Source organism: Cupressus sempervirens, chromosome 3 (assembly GCF_028749045.1).
Source record: "Cupressus sempervirens isolate cs-2001-9-10 chromosome 3, ASM2874904v1, whole genome shotgun sequence".
Taxonomy (NCBI): Eukaryota; Viridiplantae; Streptophyta; class Pinopsida; order Cupressales; family Cupressaceae; genus Cupressus; species Cupressus sempervirens.
Window position 1 is genome coordinate 457,090,923 of NC_143120.1, and position 22,536 is coordinate 457,113,458.

The 22,536-nt window shown below is 40.6% G+C and overlaps 1 protein-coding gene across 5 annotated transcripts in view; it reads left to right on the forward strand.

Moving 5' to 3' along the window:
• PDE327 (FAD/NAD(P)-binding oxidoreductase family protein) overlaps positions 1–22,536 on the forward strand; it is a 299,756-nt gene that overhangs the window by 35,179 nt on the left and 242,041 nt on the right. For 3 of the 5 annotated variants that reach the window (XM_089820286.1, XM_089820287.1, XM_089820289.1), the window contains exon 2: positions 6,930–6,992. The exons of the other annotated variants lie outside the window; for them this stretch is intronic. In XM_089820286.1, the coding sequence (XP_089676412.1) occupies positions 6,930–6,992 (63 nt within the window). The remainder of the gene's footprint in view (positions 1–6,929; positions 6,993–22,536) is intronic. 5 annotated transcript variants of the gene reach the window in all.

Genomic DNA, 22,536 nt, shown 5'->3' on the forward strand with positions numbered 1-22,536 from the left:
TTGAGAAGGTTAATGTTAGGCTTCGGGCAATTAGTGTCCTCATGATCTCCAAGGCCACACCATCGACACAACTTCTGTTATGTGTCACCCTTTTGGCAATGTCGGGTGAAGTGACCCTAATGGTTGCATGCCTGACATCGGATCATCAGTCGTCGCTTAGAATCATATTCTATTGTTACTATTGTCATTATTTCCTCTTCCTCCACGCCGGTTATTTCGGGACTTGCTACATGATGCATTATTGTTTGTCTGTCGTACAATTTTTGTTGTCCCAGAGGTAGACGATTGTTCTTGTGTAAAGAGCACTTGTTGGCTCCTCGTGTTCATGTTGAATTAGCATTCCTTAGTGAAATGGCCATAACTTGGTAGATGTTGCAAAATGCTTTTTGGGGATACGAACCCTTCATGTGCTTGTTCTCCTTACACTCCATGCACTACATCTCTCCCTAATCACTTATTCCTATGTTCCCTTTTATTACTTTAAATTGTTTCATCATCTAGTCCATATCCTTTTGGAGAACCTAGACCTTTTTATTCAACTCATCATTGTTGCTGCTCTCTTTGGATGATTCATCACTCTTTGAGAAAGGCTTATTTCTCTTCTATATAAAAGTTTTGTCTTCGCCCTCAAGATTCATGGCTCCGTCGTAGGCGTATGTGTACGATGTGGGTAGTACTATCTTCATCTTCTTTCTAAGGGAAGACTTTAATGCCTTTACAAATCATCTCTTTTCAGCTCATTAGTTGGTTGTGTATTTATCTTTTCTTCTTTTGGTTTCCTTCTTTCCTTGCTTCGCATTGTAGATTTTGTCAACTATTTCATTGTTGTCTCAAAGTAATCGGAACTTGGCCTGAAATTCCTTCTTGAGGTTATCCCATGTGTTTATTTTCGTTTTATCCATATCCCAGTACCGATTAGTGACAACTCCTCATAGGGTCACTGGAAATTGTTGGACCCATTCATTTTTGTCTGTGACTCCGTTTGTTGTCCAAATGGTTTGAGAGCTCCAACATTGTCTTACAGGATCTTCCTTCCTGTCGCTAGTAAATTTTGGTAGTTTTAGCTTTTGTGACGACATGTTTTTTGTTTTTGCTGTCTCCTGTTTGTTGTACTCCTAAGCTGTTGGGTTGGATCCTGATGGGTTGTGTTAACTACCGTGTGGTGTCCCCCTGACACTCCTTACTACCTTAGTGTCCTCGACTTCCCTGTTCTCTTCTTCCCCCTTTCTTTAGGCTTCCCTCGCCTCAGTGTGCAGTGTAAGCGTTAAACCCTAATTGGCTCCTCGTCTTCTCTATTTAGTCATCATCACCTACCTGGCGCTTGTCTACCTTACTCCTGGCTAATTCTTCCCTACCATACAATTCTCCTTGGTCTTCTTCACCTTCGTCGGTACTAGCTTGGTTTCCTTCCTCCAACCCTTTTGGTAGTCCTTCAGGAAGTGTCTTCAGTCGTCTCCTTTGCTTTGCCTGTTGTTGTAGGGATAAAGCCCTCTGGATAGCCTCGCTCTTGTGTATACGTTCTTTTCTACTTCTATCTTTATTTAATAAGTTTGGTATGTATTCTTCTCATATATGGAATTAAAACAACACATGACTTAAACAAGAACACTTTTTATTATTTGTATACAATGTCACTGTAGGGACATAATCATAACACTGTGTTGTCCTTTATTCATATTTCTCTCTCAAGGGTTTACTTCATGTTTCCCTTACGATGGGTTTCATTTCTTTCTTCTTTCTCCCGTTGGCATTCCTTCGGCGATAGTAGTCTTGGAGAACTTCTTGTCATCGGTTCTGCTGATTGATTTCCTCCTGTCGATTCTGAAGGGAAAGGAATGTTTGTGCCAACAATTGAGGGAGATTACACATCAAATGATCTACCACCAGACTTACTCCTAGGGCACTCCACACGACACCCTCTGGTATTCCTTCTTGTGTGGCTTCCCTTTACATGTGTGTCTCAATGGACACCTGAAGTAGTGAGATGAAGTCAGTCGTCAACTCTTGTTCACCTTCGAATAATTTTGGGTTCTCATCTTTGTGCTCCTAATGGATACTCTCCTCGTAGTCTATCAGTTGCCCCATTGCTTTCCGTTCGTCATCTAAACTTTGTTGCTTCCTGGAATTGTAGAGGCAACGCCACTAGATGTTTATTGCCTACACTAAAGGTATTTTAGTAAATGCTATTGTATGAAAGTTATAACAGATCCAAGTGACTGTAATACAACATCAGAAAACTACTATGTATTTCATTAATATCAATCATAGTTTACATCAACAACAATGTTACCAACCAAAATGATAATGTTGATAATACCGATGCCCTTTTCCATTAGAGGGAGTGTACATATAACTTCTGAGTGGGTACGAGGTGAACTGTCACGACCATAACTACCCACCCCTCTACTACACTAATGACAAATGACATGATTAACAATAACAATTTTTTTGACAACAAACATGATCTTACCCAATAAGAAAGACCAAGGTTGGTCGAGTCAAAATACTAACACAAATTTAGTTTGATTCCCTGAATCAATGATTTAGAATTGCTAGTGATAATCAAATCATCAACATATACATCTAGAATGATGATACCATTGCTAATAGTCTTGACATACAAATTTGAGTCAAAAAGACTATTCAGGAAACCTTGATTTCCCTCATGATTGAGAAGAGCATATTCTTTAGAAAGAGTGTACAACTTTTGTTCGAGGTTTCATGCAACCCTTTCAAATGGCTCCAAATTTCTGTAGTTCTTTGACCAGAAGGAACTTGGGGTGTTGATCATTAGCAAAAGACCATTTGATGAGCATGACAACTTCTCAATTCTTCTTATCAAATTAATCCTAAATTGTGACTAATATCTCGCGACTTTTAGTCGTGCCCAACATAATTGTGTCAAGACACCTGTACTTAATAATTGTCACCATTTGTTGCTTCTACAGATTGTAGTTGTTGCTATTGAATTTTTGACTGCCTTCCAATATAATGTTGGTCAAAGATGCCATTGCACATTTTTTGAGGTACAAAAATGAGAAGACTAGATGGCTAAATGCACTAATTTGAATGTGCTGGTGACATAGACATAAACTTGCACAATTTTCAATGTGACTTCGGTACAAAATTCGAGGCACAAAAACTGACATACCTAGAAAAAACTGAAGGTAACCTCAATTGAGATCTCAATAAACCCACCAAGAATATGTAAACAAAAGAGAATTCCGACTGGCATGAAATCCAAGGCACGAAAAATGATGCACCCAGAAAAATCTGAAGATGAGCCAGTTGAAGATTTGAAAATCTAACCAAGAATCTTTTGTCAGATAAAAAAGACAGGTTTCAAAAGAAACCCTAGGTGGCTGAAAGAGAAGGCCGATAATGGCAGAAAAAAATGATGTAGCTTCAGAAACAAAGCTTTTAGTATATCCAAACTTGCAATAATGAAGAACAACTATCATTTTCAATTGTAATTGCAGAAGAAAGGGCATGAAATAGCCGTCACTGTTGAAAATGAGATATATAGAGGCTGTCGCAGTTGCAGAAAACTGGGAAACAGAAGGCGGGCTCTGTGAGCTCCAAAAACCAGGAAAAAATGGTGGACAGCACCTGCAAATCCCATTGGAAAAAAACGGGCTGCAACTGTCGCTGGTTTACAGAAAAAATGACCAAAAATGGTTGCAGCAGCAGAAAATGTGTTTTTGAAAGACAAGGTAGAGAGGAGGTTGATGCCCTAGAGCAAGCCAATGATCATATGTAGAAGGCTTTGGTCACCTAAAATTTGTGACAAAAACTTGAAAAAAGAATTCACAGGCAGTAAAGAATTCTCAAGAAACAGGAAAGAACGAATGTGGTTAGGGTAAAAATTCCCAAGTACAGACCCACAAAATTCTCGAAAAAATTATTTTGAAAAAAATTACTAAAAAATTTCCGGAGGAAGAATATTAGAAACAGATTTTTTTTCAAAAGAGGATAAAAACTCCTGCTCTGGTACCATATTACAATAAGTAATTGATAAAATACTTGAATGATAGTTAACAAAGAACAAATTATTCTGGCAGATACTAGAATCAAGATGTTTCTAAAAGGTAACATACAAATAATACAAATAATCTATTATACAGGATAGTTACAAAATCTAGAAGTGACCATTAGAATAGAATAAAATAACTTAGGAGATATTATTTTAATAATTTTCATATGGTTATCATTACATTTTGTAACTTCAAGAGCTAGGTAGTGTGTAGTGAAATCAACCTCTCAAATCATGGTTATGATATTTTCTCAAATGGTAGGATCTTAGATCAAGTAATTCTTACAGCATTTTTCGGGTCTAAAAGCACATATTAAGGGTCTCACTGAAAGTACATGCAGAGTCAAGGGTGCAATTGATCATTTTCCCAATATATTTGGACTACCAAAATCAGAATAACAAAAAAATAAGAATCATATTTAAATTCTGATAGTCCACCAATCCAGGTTGCAAAATAATAACACTTTCATAAATGCAACCATCTGGTTTGCCACGGTATCCTATTGTTATAAATATACTTCTAACGAAATCCTTTTACAAATCATACAGGTACTAAACTTAATAATCGTCCTCTCATCTATTAAATCTCAGCACAAGAAAATATAAGGGTGCATAAGGGAACCCGTTCTACAATAGCACTAAATTCTTGATTCCCAAACAAAGAATGTGACTGCAATAGACTCCAGGATCCACTCTATAATAAGACTCAAGCAAACATATTGTGTGAGAGAAGGCCAACTGCTAACTGCAACCCAAGACAATGCTGGAGTGGATAACAAACTGCCAAGGATCACTGTGACATCTTACAAATATACAAGATACCAAAAGAGTGAAGTTAATATCCTGTCAATAGAGGTAGACATCAACATGTCTAAGATTTCTGCCAAAAAGGTGAAACCATGCCATGTCTGACAGTGACAATTCTTGATGCTGCAGTGGGATAAGAGAGGTTTACTTGTGGTAGATTGTTTACTGCAGTAAATTGTAGTAAATAATTTACTTGTAGTAAACTGTTTACTGTTATTATATTAAGAATCTCATTGAAAGTAGATGCAGAATCAAGGATGCAATTGATCGTTGCCCCATTACATTTGTACTACAAAATTCAGAATAACAAATAAATAAGACTCATTGAAGATTCTGATCCACCAATCCAGGTTGCAAAATAATAATGCTTTTATAAACACAAGCATCTGATTTGCTACATTATCGTATTGTTGTAAATTAACTACTAATGAAATCCTTTTACACATCATACAGTTGCTGAGCTTAATAGACCTCCTCTCATCTAAGGGTGCAAAAGAGAACCCCATCTATGATATGACCTTATTCATGATTCTCAAACAAGGAATATGACTGCAATAGAAGCCAGGATCCTCTCTGTAATAAGACTCAAGAAAATATATTTTGTGAGAGAAGCCGAACTGCGAAATGCAACCCAAGCCAATGGTGGAGTAAATTCAACAAACTGCTAAGGATCACTGTTTGCCATCTTACAACTACACAAGATACAAAAAGAGTGAAGTTTATATGCTATCAATAGAGGTAGACATTAACCTGTCTAAGATTTATGTCAAAAGGGTCAAACCATGCCATGGCCTGGCAGTGACAATTCTTGATGCTGCAGTGAGATAATAGAGGATACTTGTAGAGAATTGTATACTGTTATTATATGCAAACTCCATAACAGAGTCTTTTTTCACATAACATTGATTGTGCTACCAAAAAGTTTTCAAGTTCCAACATTCATTTTATTTCTTGGTTTACCCTTTTCTCTGTGTCATTCATTTTTGTATGGTCTCTCCAATTGCAATTCAACTTATGTCACATCTGTGAACAAATTGATCTGAAAAACATGTGTGAACATTGAATTGCTTTCATATACAGTGCTTGGGTAATGATGTGAAAATACTTGATAAACCAAAATTAGAGTTATATGCCCTACACAATATGTCCTCATAATCATCATCATCATCATGGTTGTTATGATGACATTAACATGTTTGTTGCATATTTATTATTTTCTTTCCCACTTACTTCTGTGGAAACGTTGGAACACTTATATGCCATGTTGTTTCTCTCTACTCAATTTTCCAACAGACAGACTTTCTAGCTACATCAAATTTCTTATCTCTTGTATGACTTTCCAGAGAACTTATCTTGAAATTTCCTTAAAATGTTATATCTTAATTTGTCACGATTAGTAACTATCAGTACATTATGCCATAAGACATCGTCCTTAACTGCACTTTTTTTGGGGCCATTGCCTTTATGTACTAGGGATGCCACATATCATCACAAGCTCTCCTTTGCTCGAGTTCTCCACATTTTGATATGAGTTTTCTACAATACTGAGTTTTAGTTAACCATATTTACTTTCAACATTGCCTCTCTAATCGCCCTTTTATTTATGAATCTATTTTCACTAGATTCTCCTTTCAAGGGGAAAAGTTAAAACAACAATAATGGAGAATGATCAATTACAACTTAAAATGCAATTCTTATCTATAGTACTTCAATGTCTTTATAGCAGAAATGACTGCTAAAGATCTCTTAATGAGTATGGGTACTGTTTCTCAGTATCTGACTTTGTTTTGCTTTTCTAGGTCACCATTCTTTTATTCTGCATAAAAGCTACATCCATGTGTGTACCATCCTTTTCCTTTTCTAGCCAGATGATGCTTCTGTGAATGACAGAAGAAAGTATTTGAGGAATGTAAACAAGCATTTAAGTCTCAAGCATTTCTTGAATTTAGGGATTGCCTTTGTTTTCTATCTGTCATATATACTCCTATATATGCCAGGATGTTATCTTCACTTTGTCTGTGTTTTTTTAATAATTGGCACTTTATGTTTTGACACCAATTTGACTTTATTGAAATATTTTATGTTTCAGGTGGCAAATATATTACCTCAAGAAGCTTTTTCTGTTGTACGCAAGTCTTTTGATGCACGAAAGGTAATTATAGACAGAAGGACAAGCATACGAATATATATTTGTTTTAGAGATGAAATGAGGATTACTCAATAATTTATGACTTTTTCCTTGTTAGGTCCTGCCGAGGCAGGAATACTTATGCATTCATGTCGATGCAAATATGACATTAACACTAACCAATCAATTTAAAGAATTTAAAAGATTATATGAGATTTTAAATGTTTATATCTTTTTTCTAATTTTTCATTATTTTATAAATCACATTTTTAATCTATTCTATTGGTTCATACTATTTTTGGTGGGGGAGAAAATTAATTTTCTTCAACAAAAAATACAAATATTTTCTAACAACTTCATCTTGCATTAATGAATGTATTAATTACAACTTTATCTTTTACACATTTGTGACAAATTGATAAGATTTTATTTTTTCAATCAGTTTATCTTCCACCTCACACAACATGTCTAATCAATATTAATTATCACAATCTATTAAATATTTTTAATTTATTATTTTAAAATATATTTATTATTAGTTTTACATTGATGTTTATTTTTTACTATTTGATATAACTTGTTTTTAAAACTTCATGTGATGCATAAGTTCAAATTATACTTCTATATATATAACACACTAATAAATATGTCTTATTAATATAATTTCAATATGTTATATCTTTGTATTTGAATTTCTAATTTTTTTAAAACTTGGCTTTTTTAATAAAAGTAGTTAAATTATTACTATTATTTTACTTTTATAAAAATAAATTAAACAGTATTTTTTTTCTTATATAAATATGAGTTTTAATATAAAAATTAAATTCTTAGTTTCATTAATTAAAATATAATATATTTTAATTTTTTATTATAACCATGATTTTATTCTGACTATTTCTTTTATTAAAAAAAATAATTATATTTAATTCTCTCTCTCACACACACACAACTTATGTTGGTATCACTCTATCTTACTATTTTATCTCTCTTCCTCTTCCTCCTCTATATTATCTATCCTTTTTTTTCCTCTGCATATATGTTTATGTTGTTATCGTTGTATACTACTATTTATCTCTATCCTAATTTTTGTCTAGTGCTAATGATTAAAAATATGAGCCATCCTATCAAATCACAAGCACATTTCTAGGATGAGAACTTAACAACAAAATATGAGCCATCCTATCAAATTGCAAGCACATTTCTAGGATGAGAATTTAATAGCAAAATATGAGCAATCCTATCAGATCACAAGTGCATTTCTAGGCAAAAATTAATGCATTCACAATGTTAATTTAGATTCTTGCTCATCTACACCTCTACAACCATTATGCATTAGGCAGGAACTATGATGTATCGCGTCTCTTGTTCTTATTTACATTGTCATATTGTGTACAAGTTATAACACCACAGTTGTGATTTATATTTTGCCCTCTTCTTGTTTTCTAAGAGTAGATATGATAGACGTAACATACAAACTAGAAAAGAAACATGAAATTACTGATTCCGCATTTCACTCCAATGCATTTGGAGCAGAAAGACTGTCGATTGCCCACTATGGAGCTTTAAGTCATGAGTCTTTCCTATTTTGTTGTCTTAAATCTTTAGTCAAAGTTGACATACGTCATGATTCATTTCTTTTTGCATTGGCATAAAGAATACACGGGCTAATAAAGTATGGAGGGGAGCCTCTGAGATTTTCTACCTGTAGGAAGGAAGGGGTTTTCATATTAATTTTTGATCTTAGAGTGAATCAGAATAGAGTGTATAGAGGAGAAGCTTGGTTTTTAAATGACTTGGTTCTTATTTTTCCAGCAGTGGGTACCCCACTTCAATGCCTTCACACTGCCCTTGGAATATAGAGAAGCCAAAATATGTAATGTTCCCGGTTATGGATTATCAGATTTTTAATAGGAAAAAATACGAATATGGGCTAGTATGGACTCCGTATGGATGGAGGAATTGACTGGAGTGGCTGTACGGACGGAAAAACAGGTGGGATGAGGGGTAGCCATACGTGGAATGGCTGTATGGTGGGCTGAAGCAATCCATACGGTGTTAGGATGTAATGTCCCCGTCATAAAATAAATGTACTCATTTAATCTTTGTAACAGGCCGATTGATTTATTTTATCTCGGACCCATTTTCTTTAGTTTTTCGTAGTTTGTGTCGCCGTCGGCTAACTTTGTACACCCTTGGAAAGCTTTTTGCGATGGGTATTTAAGCGTGGCTTGTAGTCAGTTCGTAGGCATGCTTGGATTATATCTTTCTGTACTGCAGATTCCTGTTGGAGTTCAGCATTGTTCGCCATTTCGGAAGTGAAAGAACTTCCCTATTTGGCTTGCACGGTTTTGATGGGTTTCAACCCTCACCCTATTCCGTTGGTGTTCGTTCTGATCTATATCTGGCAATTTGAAGGCATAATCATATATTTCTGTTTCTATTGGTGAGTCTCTTGGCTCAGCGTTTGCATATTTGTGTGTATTACTTCTGCAGTTGTGTTTTATTTTTCCATCCTCCTGTACGTCATTATATTTCCTCTAATTTGTTCCGTACGGCCTGTACAACTACTTCTGCATTACACCCCTCACCATCCCTTTCTCTTCCTATGTTTATGCAAATTGTGGCTCACATACTATTGCTCTCCACCTCCGTACGACCCTTTTCATCCTCTAGTAGCCACCATCCTTTCTTTTAGTTCACCATACATTAAGTTGTGATCACTGTACAGTTGCTTGGTGGTCACTGTACGGCCAACTTACTGTACTGTCTTCTCACATGCCGTATGGCCTCTAAAATATCTGTACGCCAGCCATATTCCCTTCACCGTACGGTTTCTCATGTTCATCGTATGCCCATAATCCACACTGTACAGACGTTGATTCCTTGCACTATCCGTACGAGCATTGTAGCTCACAGTACGACCCTGTTTCCTTAAGCCATACATCCCTCCCCTGCAAATTGCTGATTGCCGTACAGCTATTCAAGATCACCTGCAACTCGCCTGTTGGGAATCCAGCGGGGATATTACAGTGGTATCAGAGCCTTCAGTCTTGCTAGCCTGTGGACAGTAAATGAGAGTCTATAGTCGGAAGAGGACACATTTCGTTGATCAAATGGTTGACGAATGGGAACCAAACCGGCGTCGAACTTGTGGCACTTCTGAGGGAACTTGCTCGGAATCAGGCACAGATCACGGATATGCAGCGACTCATGGAGGAAACCCTCAAGAAGTTGGTAGAGAATAAAATATCTGGTGAAGAAAATGGGCACAGTGCAGACTCAGTATCGGGTAAACCACACCCTTAGCTAGCACGCTCTCGACCGTCCATGCGGACTTTCCCACGGAAGCACATCACGGGGAGAGACTACCAACTTTCGAAGAGATAAGAGAGGACTGGAGAAATGCAAACCTTGAAGAGGATATTTCCTACAGAGATTACGTAGATTTGAGGATGAGATAATCGAGATGGGGAAATAGAGGAGGATATTTTAATGATGATCTCAGGAGGAAATTGAGTAAGGTGAATCTGTCTCCATTTGACAGATTAGGCTCTATTTTAGCATAGGCGTGGGTGATGAAAGCCGATACCTACTTCCAGCTGAATCCTATGCCTGAAGAAGTTATCAAATTTGAGGTGTAGCACTTGGAAGGAGTTGCGCACGAATGTTGGCACCATGACACCATCACATTAGGGCATGATCAAATAAAGACCTATGCAGAATTCACAGAGAGATTAATAGAACGATTTGATGGAAAAGACCCCGAGCTCAATTTCAAAGATCTGGCGCAACTGGGGCAAATTGGATCAGTAGATCAGTTCATTGTAGAATTTCAGAGACTTTTCGTGTTGGTCACGGACATCTCCAAAAGAAGGCTAGTCGTGCTCTTTATGGATGGGCTAGCAGAACCACTGAAGGGTTGGGTGAAGGGATTCAATCTGTCAACCTTGTCGGAAGCAATCAGTAAGGCACGAAGCATGGCATCATCGTTGGCATCATCCTCATCCTCTCGGAATCACTCACATCCAAAACCGCCATCGCTTTTGAGGGACAAACCTCCGCCCAAGAAGTCGTCATTGGATGAGGCATCCCGATAAGAACTTCGAAGGAAGAAGTTGTGTTTCAATTGCAAGGGGCCTTGGGAGCTTGGCCATTGATGCCTCGGGAAGGGGAAGATCCATTACATCGAGGTAATGTCCAATGAAGAGGACGAATAGGAACAAGAGGAAATACTAGTGGAAGATATCCAACCTAGCGGTGACACCAACATGGCCAACTTAAACTATACAAAGAGGATTGCCGCCTTGGTACAGCGCGGAGGATCCATTGCTTTGGCTGGCAGTCCGAGGTGCACAGTTTTCCGTGTGCGAGGTACCCTTCAAGGACAAAGGGTCACTGTGATGTTGGATAGCGGAGCTACTTTGAACTTCATAAACTCATCCTTGGCAAAGCGTAGAAGTCTCCCTACAAAAGCACACGTAGGCTTTCAGGTCAAGGTTGCCAGAGGGACTTTCCTGCCCTGCACGCACCTTGTTCCTCAGTTAAGCATCACGATGGCGAATTACACAGTGATGGAAGACTTTTTCATAGTGGATCTTGCTGACATGGAAGTCATTCTTGGCACACAGTGGATGGAGACGCTTGATGAGTACACTAAGAGTTTCAAGCGAATGGACTTCACTTTTGTGGTTGATAGAAAGAAGGTTGTCCTCCGAGGAATGACAAATGAAGGTCCAAAGGAAGTTTCTGCGCATCGGATGGAGGCAGTCTTGTGGCACAATGATGTTGAGTGGGCTGTGCATTATTTTATCTGGGTAGAACCTATGAAGGGGCAGCGAACACCTACACAGGATGATGAGCTTTAGGATATTTTAAGTAGGCATGAAAAAGTCTTCATGGATATTCCACCTGGCATACCACCGCATCGAGGGTTTGAACACACAATAGAGTTGGAATCAGGGGCAAAACCAGTCATAACCACTCCGTACCGTCACCCCAAGAAATTCAGGATGAGATCGAATTGACGATTCATGAGTTGCTTGAGAAGGGATGGATTCGTCCCAGTTCTAGCCCATTCGCATCATCCGTGGTGTTGGTCAAGAAGGACGGAACGTTGCGCATGTGTGGACTATCGTGCTCTGAACAAAAGGACAATAAAGAACAGGTACCCCATCCTGAGGATAAATGAGCTGCTAGATGGACTACATGGCGCGGTCTATTTTTCAAAAATAGATCTCTATTCCGAATACCATCAGATTTGAATGAGGGAAGAAGATGTGGAGAAAACGGCCTTCCGCTTCCACCACGGACACTGAGTTCCTGGTCATGCCATTTGGTCTGACCAACGCACTTGCCACATTTCAGTCGTGCATGAACCGCATCTTCAACAAACAGTTGCGTAAGTATCTATTGGTATTCTTTGATGATCTTCTTATTTATAGTAGGACATGGGAGGAGCATTTGAAGCATTTGAATGAAGTCCTGAGTATCATGGGGGAACAGTCCCTATTCGCTTAACAGTCCAAATGTGAGTTTGGTATGACAGAGATATTGTACTTGGGGCATGTCCTCAGTCAATACAGGGTTCAAGTGCATCAAGAGAAGATTCAGGCTATCCTCGACTGTCCTCCCCCAAAATCACTCACGGATCTGCGAGGGTTCTTCGGATTCTGCAGTTACTACAGAAGATTTGTCAAAGGTTTTTCTCAGCTCAGCGCGCCTTTAACGGATCTGACGAAGGAAGGGGCTTTCCAGTGGAACGAAAAAGCACAACTCACATTTGATAAACTAAAAGAGGCCATGAGCACTTGCTTGGTTCTGGCACTACCTGACTACACCCGGTCATTCAATTTGGAATGCGACACGTCCGGGGAGGGCATTGGACCGGTTCTAATGCAGGACAAACACCCCATCACCTATGAGAGCAAGAAGCTTACACCAACGAAACGCCTGTATTCTATCTATGATAAAGAAATGTTGGCTATCGTACATGCACTGACCAAGTTCCGGCAGTATCTAGTTGGTGCCAAGTTTGTTGTCCGTATGGATCACAACAGTCTGAGGTATTTCCTGGAGCAGCGGGACTTGAATGAACGGCAACAAAAATGGGTAAACAAAGTTCAGTCTTTTGATTTCGACATTGAATATGTAAAGGGGAAAAACAATGTTGTTGCAGATGCCCTATCTCGAAAACCCACCATCTGCTTACTAGAACAGATCTCAGCTGACTGGAAGGCACAATTGTTGGTAGAATATTCCAAGAATACATTTGCTTGTGAGATAATGGATGGTCACATCCACGATGATTGGTATAGGGTGGTGAATGATATCATCTATTATAAAGATTGGATCTACCTAGTGCTGGAATCCAAATTGAAGTAGAAGATCCTGAAGGAAGTGCACGACTCCCCTCTGGCTGGACATCCCGGCTTCCTTAAAACCTACAGAAGTATTCGGGAGAGATTTTCATGGAAGGGACTGAAAGGGGGCGTGTTGCAGCATGTGAGAGAATGTATTGTTTGCCAACAGAACAAATCTGAACACTCTTCTTGTCGGATTGTTACAGCCTCTGTCGATTCCCGAACATAAGTGAGAAAGTATATCAATGGACTTCATAACAGGTCTTCCCAGGGTGAACGGAAAGGACTGCATCTTCATGGTGGTTGACAGATTGACAAAGTATGCTCACTTCTTTGCCATCCCCTTGGACCTTCGGGCTGTTCAGGTCGCTGAACTGTTTTTAAGAGAAGTCTTTCGCCTATACGGGTTACCCCGAAACATCGTCAGCGATCGGGATGGTCGATTCGTCAGTATCTTTTGGATGGGGCTGTTTCGGATGGTAGGGACAGAATTATCATCGAGTACGAGTTACCACCCACAGACAGATGGCCAAACTGAAATTGTGAACAAATGGCTTGAAGGCTACTTACGGAACTACGTCTCGGCTCAACAATGCATGTGGGTAAAATGGATCCATCTTGAGGAGTATTGCGACAACACCACATATCACATGTCGATCGGGATGGCGCCGTTTAAAGCTCTGTACAGGCACGCACCACTCTCCTTCATCGACACAGTTCTAGGCGACAGTCGCACTCTAAGGGCAAAGGATTGGCTTCAGGAAGGACAGGACATTTTGAGGAGCTCGAAAGAAAACTTGCAGTAGGCACAAAATTGACAGAAGGTGTACGTGGACAGACACCAGATAGAGAGGAGCTTTGAAGTGGGGGATCTGGTCTATCTTCGGCTTCAGCCATACCGACAGTCTTCATTAAAGGGAATAGGAAAGGAGAAACTGAAGCCGCATTTTTGTGGTCCCTACCACGTGATCCGTTGCATTGGTGAGGTAGCGTATGAACTGGTACTTCTGGAGGGTAGCTGCATTCACAATGTCTTCCATGTTTCCTGTTTGAAGAAGGCTATAGGGCAAAACGTCAGAGTCACTACCGACCTTCCGCCACTCAATGAGGAAGGAAAGCTCATTCTGGAACCGATTGAGATTCTCGAAGTGCGTGAAAAGGTCCTGCGGAACTGCACCGCGAGGGAGTACTTGGTACATTGGCGACATTTACTGCTGGACGACGCAACATGGGAAGGCGAACACATCCTCCAGCATCGGACACTGCACTTGCTTGAGGACAAGCAAATTTTGGGACGGGAGGATTGTAATGTCCTCGTCATAAAATAAATGTACTCATTTAATCTTTGTAATGGGCCGATTGATTTATTTTATCTCGGACCCATTTTATTTAGTTTTCATAGTTTGTGTCACCGTCAGCTAACTTTTGTACAATCTCAAAAAGCTTTTCCCAATGGGTATTTAAGCGTGGCTTGTAGTCAGTTCGTAGGCATGCTTGGATTATATCTTTTTGTACTGCGGATTCCTGTTGGAGTTCGACATTGTTCGTCATTTCGGAAGTGAAAGACCTTCCCTATTTGGCTTGCACGGTTTCGGTGGGTTTCAACCCTCACCCTATTCCGTTGGTGTTCATTTTGATCTGTATCTGGCAATTTGAAGGCATAATCATATATCTCTGTTTCTGTTGGTGAGTCTCTTGGCTTAGCGTCTACATATTTTTGTGTATTACTTTTGCACTTGTGTTTTTTTTTTCCATCCTCGTGTACGCCATTATATTTCCTCTAATTTGTTTTGTACGGCCAGTACAGCTACTTCTGCATTACACCCCTCATCGTCCCTTTCTCTTCCTGTGTTTATGCAAAAATTGGCTCACATTCTACTGATCTCCACCTCTGTACGACCCTTTTTATCCTCCAGTAGCCACCATCTTGTCTTTTAATAAACCATACGTCAAGTTGTGATCACTGCACGGCCAACTTAGCGTATTGTCTTCTCACATGCCTTACGGCCTCTAAAATATCCGTACGCCAGCCATATTCCCTTCACCGTACGGTTTCTCATGTTCACTGTACGCCCATAATCCACGCCGTACGGATGTTGATTCCTTGCACTATTTGTACGGGCATTGTAGCTCACTGCACGGTCCTGTTTCCTTAAGCTGTACATCCCTCCCCTGCAAATTGCTGATCGCCGTATAACTATTTAGGATCACTTGCAACTCGCCTGTTGGGAATCCAGCGGGGATATTACATAGGAGATAGGCGTATGGTGATATATGAAGGCCCGTACGGTGGGATAGGGAATAGCAGTACGCTGTTTATGACAGGCCGTACAGTATCAATATAAGAAGCCGTACAGTAGGGGGAAACCAACAGTCGTACGGTGGCAAGAGGTGTATGGAGGTAGGCAGCACTGGAGACATAATGATGCCGTATGATGATCAGGGATAGACTATTATGATAGCCATATATTGTCACACAGATGGGAACACAATGATGCTCGAACACACAATATTGAATAAAATTAGATCAATGGCAAAAACAGTAGATTTGGAATACCAATTAATACCCGCACAAGTATGGAGGAACATTCACTAGCTGGTAAGTATTTGTAAATAATGAGAGCACTCCAAATTTGCCAGATACACACCGAAATCGAACACCAATGGAATAGGGTGAGGGTTGAATCCCACTGAAACTGTGCAAGCTAAATAGGGAAGATCTTTCACTTCCGAAATGGCGAACAATGCTGATCTCCAACAGGAATCTGTAGTACAGAGAGATACTCCAAAGCATACCTACTACTACCTATAAGCCGTGCTTAAATACCTGTCGAGAAAAAACTTTTCGAGGGTGTATAAAGTTAGCCAACGGAGACACAAACTACGAAAATATAATAAAAATGGGTCCGAGATAAAATAAATCAATTGGCCCGTTACAAAGATTAAATTATTATTTATTTTATAACGAGGACATTACAGTCCTCCCGTCCCAAAATTTGCTTTTCCTCAAGTGTAATGCCGAGTGCTAGAGGATGTGCTCGCCTTCCCATGTTGCGTCGTCCAGCGGTAGGTGTCATAGTGTACCAAGTATTCCTTCACAGTGTGGTGCTGTAGGACCTTTTCACGCACTTCGAGAATCTTAGCAGGTTCCAGATTGAGCTTCCCTTCCTCGTTGAGTGGCGGAAGGTCGGTAGTGATGGTGACGTTTTGCCCTATAACCTTCTTCGGACAGGAAACATGAAAGACATTGTGAATGCAGCTACCTTCCGGAAGTTCCGGTTCATACGCTACCTCACAAATGCGACGGATCACACAATAGGGACCATAAAAGCATGGCTTCAATTTCTTCTTACTTGCTCCTTTTAATGATGACTGTCGGTATCGCTAAAGCCGGAGATAGACTAGATACCCTACTCCAAAACTCCTTTCTATCCGGTGTCTGTGGGCGTACACCTTCTGTCGATTTTGTGCCTACTGCAGGTTCTCTTTCAAGCCCCTTAGTATGTCCTGCCCCTCCTGAAACCATTCCTTCACCCTTGGAGTGCGACTGTCACCCATAATTGTGTTGATGAAGGAGAGGGGTTCGTGCCCATATAGAGCTTTGAATGGCACCATCCCGGTAGACATGTGATATGTCGTATTGTAGCAATACTCCCCAAGATGGATCCAGTTGATCCACGCGCGTTGTTGTGCCGAGACATAGTTCCGAAGGTAGCCTTCGAGCCATTTGTTCACAATCTCAGTTTGGCCGTCTGTCTGCGGGTGGTAACTCGTGCTCGATGATAAATCTGTCCCTGCCATCCGAAACAATTTTGTCTAGAAAATACTAACGAATCGTCCATCCCAATCACTGACGATGTTTCGGGGTAACCCGTGCAGGTGAAAGACTTCTCTCTAAAAAAAAGACGGCGACTTGTGCAGCCTGAAGATCCGAGGGGATGGCGAAGAAGTGTGCATACTTTGTCAATCTGTTAACCACCACGTAGATACAGTCCTTTCTATGCACCTTGGGAAGACCTATTATGAAGTCCATTGATATACTTTCCCACTTGTGTTCGGGAATCGGCAAGGGCTATAAAAGTCCGGCAGGAAGAGTGTGTTTGGACTTGTTCTGTTGGCAAATCGTACATTCTCTCACATGTTGCAACACGTCCCCTTTCAGTCCCTTCCATGAAAATCTCTCTCGAATACTTTTGTAAGTTTTAAGGAAGCCGGGATGTCTAGCCAGTGGGGAGTTGTGCACTTCCTTCAGGATTTTCTGCTTCAGTTTGGATTCTGGCACTAGGTATATCTGATCTTTATAATAGATGATATCATCCACTACCCTGTATCGATCATCGTGGATGTGACCATCCATTATCTCACAAGCAAATGTATTCTTGGAATATTCTACCAACAGTTGTGCCTTCCAGTCAGCTAAGATCTGGTCTAGCAAGCAGATGGTGGGATTTCTGGACAAAGCATTTGCAACAACATTGTTCTTCCCTTTTACATATTCAATGTCAAAATCAAAAGACTGAACTTTGCTTACCCATTTTTGTTGCCGTTCGTTCAAGTCCTGCTGCTTCAGGAAATATCTAAGACTGTTGTGATCCGTACGGATGACAAACTTAGCACCAACCAGATACTGCCGAAACTTGGTTAGTGCACGTACGAATGGCCAACATTTCTTTGTCGTAAATAGAATATAGGCATTCTGCTGGTGTAAGCTTCCTGCTCTCATAGGCGATGGGGTGTCTATCCTGCATCAGAACCACTCCAATGCCTTCCTCCGATGCGTCGCATTCTAGAATGAACGATTGGGTGAAGTCAAGCAGTGCAAGAAGTAGGCACGTGCTCATGGCCTCTTTTAGCTTATTTAAGGTGAGTTGTGCTTCTTCGTTCCACCGGAAAGCCTCTTTCTTCGTTAGATCTGTTAAAGGTGCGCTAAGTTGAGAAAATCTTTTGGCAAATCTCCTGTAGTAACTGCACAATCTGAAGAACCCTCGCAGATCCATGAGTGATTTTTGGGGAGGCCAGTCGAGGATTGCCTGAATCTTCTCCTGATGCACTTGAACCCCGTATTTACTGACAACATGACCCAAGTACAATATCTCTGTCATACCAAACTCACATTTGGACTGCTTGGCAAACCTGGACTGTTCCTCCATGATACTTAGAACTTCATTCAGATGCTTCAGGTGCTCCTCCCATGTCCTGCTATAAATAAGAAGATCATCAAAAAATACCAATAGATACTTACGCAACTGTTTGTTGAAGATGTGGTTCATGCATGATTGAAATGTAGCAGGTGTGTTGGTCAATTCGAACGGCATGACCAGGAACTCATAATGTCTGTAGTGGCAGCGGAAAGCTGTTTTCTCCACATCTTCCCTCATTCGGATCTGATGGTATCCGGAATGGAGATCTATTTTCGAAAAATAGACCACGCCATGTAGTTCATCCAGCAGCTCATCTATCCATGGGATGGGATACCTATTCTTTATTATCCTTTGGTTTAGCGCGCGATAGTCCACACACGTGCGCATAGTTTCGTCCTTTTTGACCAACACCACCGAGGACACGAACGAGCTAGAACTGGGTTGGATCCATCCTTTCTCAAGCATTTCTTGAATTGTCCGCTCGATCTCATCCTTGAATTTCTCGGGGTGGCAGTACGGTGTGGTTGATTCCAACTCGATTGTGTGTTCAAACCCCTGATGAGGTGGTATGCTAGGAGGAATATCCATGAAGACTCTTTCATGCCTACTTAAAATATGCTGAAGTTCATCATCCTGTGGAGGTGTTCGGTGCCCCTTCATAGGTTCCGCCGAGATAAAACATTGCGCAACCCACTCAACGTCATCATGCCTCAAGACAGCCTCCATCCGATGCGTGAAATCTTCCTTTAGACCTTCATTTGCCATCCCTCGGAGGACAACGTTCTTTCCGTCAACCACAAAAGTGAAGTCCATCCGCTTGAAACTTTGAGTGTACTCATCAAGTGTCTCCATCCATTGTATGCCCAGAATGACTTTCATGTCAGTGAGGTCCACTATGAAAAAGTCCTCCGTCATCGTGTGATTCGCCATTGTGATGCTCAGCTGAGGAACAAGGTGCGCGTAGGGCAGGAAAGTCCCTCCCGCTACTTTAACTTGAAAGCTTGCGTGTGCTTCTGTAGGGAGACTTCTTCGCTTTACCAAGGATGAGTTTATGAAATTCAAAGTAACCTTGCTATCCAACATCACTGTAACCCTTTGTCCTTGAAGGGTACCCTGCACACGGAAAACTGTGCACCTCAGACTGCTAGCCAATGCAGTGGATCCCCTGCGCTATACCAAGGTGACGATCCTCTCCGTACGGTTTAAACCGGCCATGTTGGTGTCAGTGTTAGGTTGGTCATCTTCAACCGACATTTCTTCCTGTTCGTGTTCGTCCTCATCATCAGACACTACCTCGATGTAATGGATCTTTCCCTTCCCGAGGCATCGGTGGCCAGGCTCCCAAGGGCCCTTGCAATTGAAACACAATTTCTTCCTTCGAAGTTCTTGTCGGGGAATTTCATCCAATGACGGCTTCTTGGGCGGAGTATTGTCTCTTGGAAACGTCGGTGGTTTCGAATGTGAGTGACTTCGAGAGGATGAGGTCGATGTCGATGACGATGCCATACTTCGTGCCTTACTAATTGCTTCCGACAGGGTAGATAATTTGAATCCCTTCACCCAACCCTTCAGTGGTTCTGCCAGTCCATCCATAAAGAGCGCGACCCGCCTTCTTTCGGAGATATTCGTGACACAGAAAGTCTCTGAAATTTTGCAATGAACTGATCTACGGATCCAGTTTGCCTTAGTTGCGCCAGATCTTTGAAATTGAGCTCGGGGTCTTTCCCATCGAATCATTCTATTAATCTCCGTAAATTCCGCATAGGTCTTTATTTGATCATGTCGTAATGTGATGGTGCCGTGGTGCCACCATTCGTGCGCAACTCCTTCCAAGTGCAATGCGGCGAATTTGATAGCTTCTTCTTCAGGCATTAGATTTAGCTGAAAGTAGGTATTGGCTTTCATCACCCACGCCTATGCTAAAATGGAACCCAATCCGTCAAATGGAGACAGATTCACCTTACTCAATTTTCTCCTGAGATCATTGTTAAAGTATCCTCCTCTGTTTCCTCCTCCCAAGTATCTCATCCTCAGATGTGCGTAATCTTTGTAGGAAATGTCCTCTTCAAAGTTTGCATTCCTCCAGTCCTCTCTTATCTCTTTGAAAGTTGGTAGTGTCTCTCCATGATGTGCTTTCGTCCGTGGAGGGAAAGTTGGCATGGAAGGTCGAGAGCGTGCTGGCTGAGGGTGTGGTTTACTTGATACTGAGTCTGCGCTGTGTGCATTTTGTTCTCCAGATATTTTGTTCTCCGCCAACTTCTTGAGAGTTTCCTCCATGAGTCGTTGCATATTCGTGATCTGTGCTTGATTTCGGGCAAGTTCCCTCAGAAGTGCCACAAGTTCAGTGCCCGTCGGTTCCCGTTCGTCAGCCATTCAATCAACGAAATGCGTCCTTCTCCTCTTCTGGCTATAAACTCTCATTCACCGTCCACAGGCTGGCAAGATCGAGAGCTCTAATACCACTATAATGTTCACGGCTATGGATTATTAGATTTTTAACAAGAAAGACTACGAATATGGGCCATATGGATGGAGGAATTGACTGAAGTGGCCATATGGATGGAAAAACAGGTGGGATGAGGGGTAGCCGTATGTGGAATGGCTGTACGGTGGGCTGAAGCAATCCGTATGATGTTAGGAGATAGGTATACGGTGATATATGATTGGCGTACAATGATATATGAATGCCCATATGGTGGGATAGGGAATAGCCGTACGTTGTTTATGACAGGTTGTACAGTATCAATATAAGAAGTTGTACGGATGTTATAAGGAGCCGTACAGTAGGGGAAAACCAACAGTCGTACAATGGCAGGAGGTGTACGGAGTTAGGTAGCACTAGAGAAATAATGATGACGTACGATGATCAGGGATAGACTATTATGATAGCCGTATAATGTCACACAGATGGAAACACTATGATGCTCGAACACACAATACATAATATAATTAGATCAATCGCAAAAATAGTAGATTTGGAACACCAATTAATACCCACACAAGTATGGAGGAACATTCACTAGCTGCTCAGTATTTGCAAATAATGAGAGCACTCCAAATTTGCCAGATACACACTGAAATCGGACACCAACAGAATAGGGTGAGGGTTGAATCCCACCGAAACCGTGCAAGCCAAATAGGGAAGATCTTTCACTTCCAAAATGGCGAACAATGCTAAATTCCAACAGGAATCTGTAGTACAGAGAGATATAATCCAAAGCATACCTACTACTACCTACAAGCCGTGCTTAAATACCCGTCAGGAAAAAACTTTCCAAGGGTGTACAAAGTTAGCCGATGGCGACACAAACTACGAAAACATAATAAAAATGGGTTCGAGATAAAATAAATCAATCGGCCCATTACAAAGATTAAATTATTATTTATTTTATAACGGGGACATTACAAAATAGTTGAAGCTTTTGGAAATTCCTTAGGGATTTTCAAGAAACCTGACACGGCCTTCCTACAAACTACCCAACATCTTGTCAGAATATATGTTTTGTTAAATGCGAGGAAACCTTTTCGTTAGATTCTCACTATACAAAACAAGCATGTGATTTGGAAACAACACATTTGGCTTGAAAATTCCGTCATTTGGTAATGAATGCCATTTTCCAAAACACACTTATTCCCCATCTTCTGTCCTTAAGAAGGAATGTGTGGCTTGGGACGATGCATCTCCCTTTTTAGATTCAGTCTTTCATAATTTGGCCACAAAGGAGGTTAAGGTGTGTCATCTTAGTAACTTAGATGAGGATAGCTCGCCTCAAAAAACAGGGTTGAAGTCAGCTCACCAAATCTGCTCCCTATGAGAGGACTTATGTGAATTGAAGTCTAGATGCCCTCATTAAAGATTACAACCTTCAGGTTGAAAAATGATTTCAATGGCCATCACCTCAATGTAGAATATTATAATGTTTCTTTAATGGTCATTTTAGTTAGTCTTTAGTTTATTAGGTAGTTGTATTTCTATCTTTATCACGATTGTTTCTTTTAGAAACATCCTATCTGTAAATCTATATAAGAAGCTTTAATCTCCTTTGTTTAATACAACTATAACAACAT